We start from the raw sequence: 3,886 nt of genomic DNA, 5'->3' as shown, positions 1-3,886 counted from the left end.
TGTTTTTGAAATTAAAATGAACCAATCACTCAGTAAAGAAATCCTTGATCTATGTTCAAGGTAGTGGATTTTTTTCTTTCTTTTGGCCTATCATTAGGCCAGTCACAAGACTTCAGTCCATAGGCCTAAGGGATGATGACAAGGAGAGGGAGGGCTGGGGAAGTGTGAAAAGACAGAGGTTCAAATTCAAGATCTCTTTGGTCTTATTGCTTTTTTTTTATAAGATACTGCACCACTTCACTGTGCTAGAAAGATAGTGGATTTGAAATAATTGGTTCTGAAAACAAACGCAAAATATAGTTGGATCTAAACCATTCTAAATTGTTATCTTATCCGTATCTTTTGTTCTCTGGTGCTTACATTTTAGTATTTTTCAATATTATCATTTAAAAGCTAACAAGAAATAATGGTGATGATTCTAGCATAGAAGTCTCCACAAATATGAGCTTTAATTACCTTTATGTAAAGATAATTACTCCATTTTCTAATTTAATTGCTTACTTTTTGTGTGGTATATGATGTCAAGTTTGTAAAACATTGCAGATGCAGTTAATCTAATACATTAACAAGTAAAAAGATGAAATTCAAGTCTCCCTAAGTTCTAATAGTATTGTAGGAATTAACTCACGGACAAAAACAAAAATAAATCAAAGTAAAATAAAAATTTAATGTGGTTCACACACTAATTCTGTATGCTATGTTTATGGGTGAAGGGCTTTCATTATGTAGGAAAAAGATTACAATTAGGTCTCTCAAGTGATCATTAAATTGACATTATAAAAACTCTCATCCAAACCCTAAGGCAAAAATCTCAAATCTCACGATAACTCAATATGAGAACATAGGGCAAAATCCCAAATCTCCCGATAACACAATATTAGAACATAGGTTACATATCATATACTCTCAATCGAATTATCGGGTTCACCCATTGAATGGGTCCCAAGTCCTCAACTTCCATATCATGAATCTTACCAATTGGGTCATTCAAGTTTTTCACCAAAATATTTGTGAGTCTATGAACTAGATACAAGAATTTGGGTCACACATACCAAGGTCAATCTCATAATTGGCTGAATTATATAATCTCAATTGCTAACATTGACCTACAAACCGATTGATTATAGTTCAGTTTATGATTATCATAGACAGAAAGTTCATATTCTCCCGACATTGCTACAAGCTCAATTTGTATGTTAAACATAATGACTGAGATCTTGATAGGTTTGAAGCATTTTTCTTTTCTTTTGGGAATTGAGGTGTCCAAGCAGCTTAGGTGCACCTAATCTACAGAGGAGCTTTTATATATACATTATAGGTCCCAAGAAAATTTGAACTGACATTCCAAGCTTGATTCTAACCTCCAGTGCGTCACCAATTCACCAGTCACTATTCTACATTGCATTATGTGAAGGAAACATCGAGGAGAGAGAGTGCATTACATCCTTCTTATGGTAGATATAGAAAACATATTATCTTTGGAGAACCACAACCATAAACACAGCATCTTAACAGGCACACACACTGAGACACAAAAAGAGAGAAAGAGGGAGAGAGAGAGAGAGTTGCACACTAACTACTAATACATTCATATGGAAACAGAAAACATATTCTATCCTGAATGAAGTTAATATTTCACTCTCTAGATCAGGATATTACTAAATAAAGTATATTATAATAATTCTAGTGTCTCTTATTTTTTTTATTTTTTTGGTAAGATGCTATTATCTCTTCATACACACTCATATGTATCTATATTAGCTATATATGTAAGCAGCTCAGTTTCCACGGTTATCCGAGGAGGCTCAAGGACTGGGTGGGGAGTGATGCCTCTCGCTGCCGGTGCTGGTAGCACCCGAACCACCACCATCACTAGGAGTACCTGAACCACTTCCATAGCCAAAACCACCGCCATGAGCATCACCACCGCCGGAGCCTGATCCATAACCAAATCCAGAGCCGGAGCCAGACCCAGAGCCAAATCCAAACCCAGAGCCAGAACCCCTTCCAAACCCAGTTGGAGACCTACCAGATCCAGAACCATAACCCCATCCAGCATTGGGACTTGATCCCCAACCCCAGTGGTAATCCCAGTTGTTACCATGACCGGAACCGCTACCTCCGGTTGGAGTTTCTGTTGGATTTGAAGGCGTCGTCGACATGACTGGAGCTACTGCTTGTCTTCCCCTGAAGGAAAAGGCTGAACTAGTATGAACCAGTAGTAACAAGAAGAGGAAACTCGGGAAGTAGAGAACAACTTGGAACTGTGACTTGTTGGTTTGCATTTTTCTTCCCTAACCTGTTCTCTCACTTTGATGATTTATATGGTTCCCCGTGATTCACTGATCTCTGACTAGAATTTATATTTGTAAGTTCCACTCTCACGAGATTGCCAGTCATATTTATGAATGGTTAGAGAGAGAGAGAGAGCCCGTGACACACTTGACACCCAACGCCTTCTTGAATGGATAGAATTTACCCAAGCACAAAAACTGCTCCCCACGCTTGATTTCCACTACCGCCTTCGGCTTAAAGTAATTCTTAATTACATTAAGATTATATTACTAAACCATGACTCAAAGCTTACCAAGATAGACAATTACCATATTACCCCTTGCATCTTCCAAAACCTAAAAGGACATGCTTCCTTAAGTTTGTAATGTAATTTTACGCATTTTGATCGTCTGTTGTATATATCTACTGTTTACTACTATTAATTGAGTGGAAATGCCTAAATTAGGGCCAAATTCTAGTTTAGGTGTGGAACTAATTGCAACAAGCATAGCTATTTGTTGTGGATTCTTATTCGCTATTTGATGGGGTCTTGTAGTAAGTGGTTGAATTTAATAGAACCTTATTAGGGCATAAAAATAGGCGTCGGATTGCGTGGTCATTTCCTATTCTGAGGATTAGTTGAAGTTCATGCAGATTGGCCTGGACATCAAGGTCGAAAAGAAGAAGAAAGTAATGAGTTAGTGGATTTTACATGAAACGCATGAATGGCACTGTTGTGAATTTGGTATGAAGTATAGGGGTAATTTGATAAATTGGCAACGGTCATAGTAATTAACCGACTTGTGACAATTATCATTAGTCAAATTAAGTCAAAGATATTACATAGCTCATCGAACCATACAGGAATTGACACATGTAACCACAACTTCCTGAAACAGGAAACCAAACCCTTCGCTTTCGGCTCCCCATTATAAGTCGTTTTCGTTGGAAGTTGGGAAGAGCGAAGGTGAGATATAACCTCCACTTGCCGACGTTGCCATATATGTTGACACGTTATTTTTATTAATTTTCACTTTTCGCTAATGGAAACGTGTCGATTTTCCATATTCATATCCTTAAAATTTAAGCTCACACTTTTACCAAAAAAAAAAAATTCATCTCATACGTGAGGCCGTAGAAAAAGTCTGGAATAACCTTGGAAACCTCGTCCAGCATGTCGCACGCTTAGGCCCTACCAATCTTACTGGCAGGGCAGACCGCGTTTTATGCACATGCCACAACTGTGAGTGAGGGGCCAACTTCTTTAACTTCAACGTTGATTCCAAGTTACGTGGCCCAGCCCGTTTGCGTCAATTACAGAGTCAACTTGGCCCAAACTTTAGGACCTAGAGTAGCCCAATACTTCATTTATTTTAAATGATTCATCCGCATAATGGTTAGATGTTCTGTTTTTGGAAAATTTTCAGCACCCCTAAGTTATCCCTTAAAATTAATGTCTATCTCATGATTTTTCTAGTTTATCAATCTAACCTTCTATATGACAAAAATATTATTAAAGTATTATAAAATTGATAAATATATTCAAGACAAAAAAAAAAAAGAAAAAAAAAAGAAGAATTCAATTCTTCTATTGAGTTATTCATTACATATT

General features: G+C 37.1%; 1 protein-coding gene across 1 annotated transcript; it reads right to left on the bottom strand.

Annotated features, from left to right (window-relative positions):
* Window positions 1-1,105: 1,105 nt before the first annotated feature.
* LOC149029241 (uncharacterized) lies at window positions 1,106-2,392 on the bottom strand. Its single transcript, XM_089150273.1, has one exon. The coding sequence runs from the start codon at window positions 2,283-2,285 to the stop codon at window positions 1,806-1,808; it is 480 nt and encodes a 159-aa protein (XP_089006399.1). The 5' UTR covers window positions 2,286-2,392; the 3' UTR covers window positions 1,106-1,805.
* Window positions 2,393-3,886: the final 1,494 nt, after the last annotated feature.

The sequence above is a fragment of the Hakea prostrata genome, chromosome 1, assembly GCF_041222555.1.
Source record: "Hakea prostrata isolate BN-2017 chromosome 1, UWA_Hpros_2, whole genome shotgun sequence".
Lineage (NCBI taxonomy): Eukaryota > Viridiplantae > Streptophyta > Magnoliopsida > Proteales > Proteaceae > Hakea > Hakea prostrata.
Note: the sequence above shows the minus strand (reverse complement) of the source record. Positions and strands in the feature narration are given on the sequence as shown.

What these genes read in the sequence shown, in the direction of transcription:
- LOC149029241 (XM_089150273.1), bottom strand. Translation starts at nt 2,285, where the DNA reads ATGCAAACCAACAAGTCACAGTTCCAAGTTGTTCTCTACTTCCCGAGT.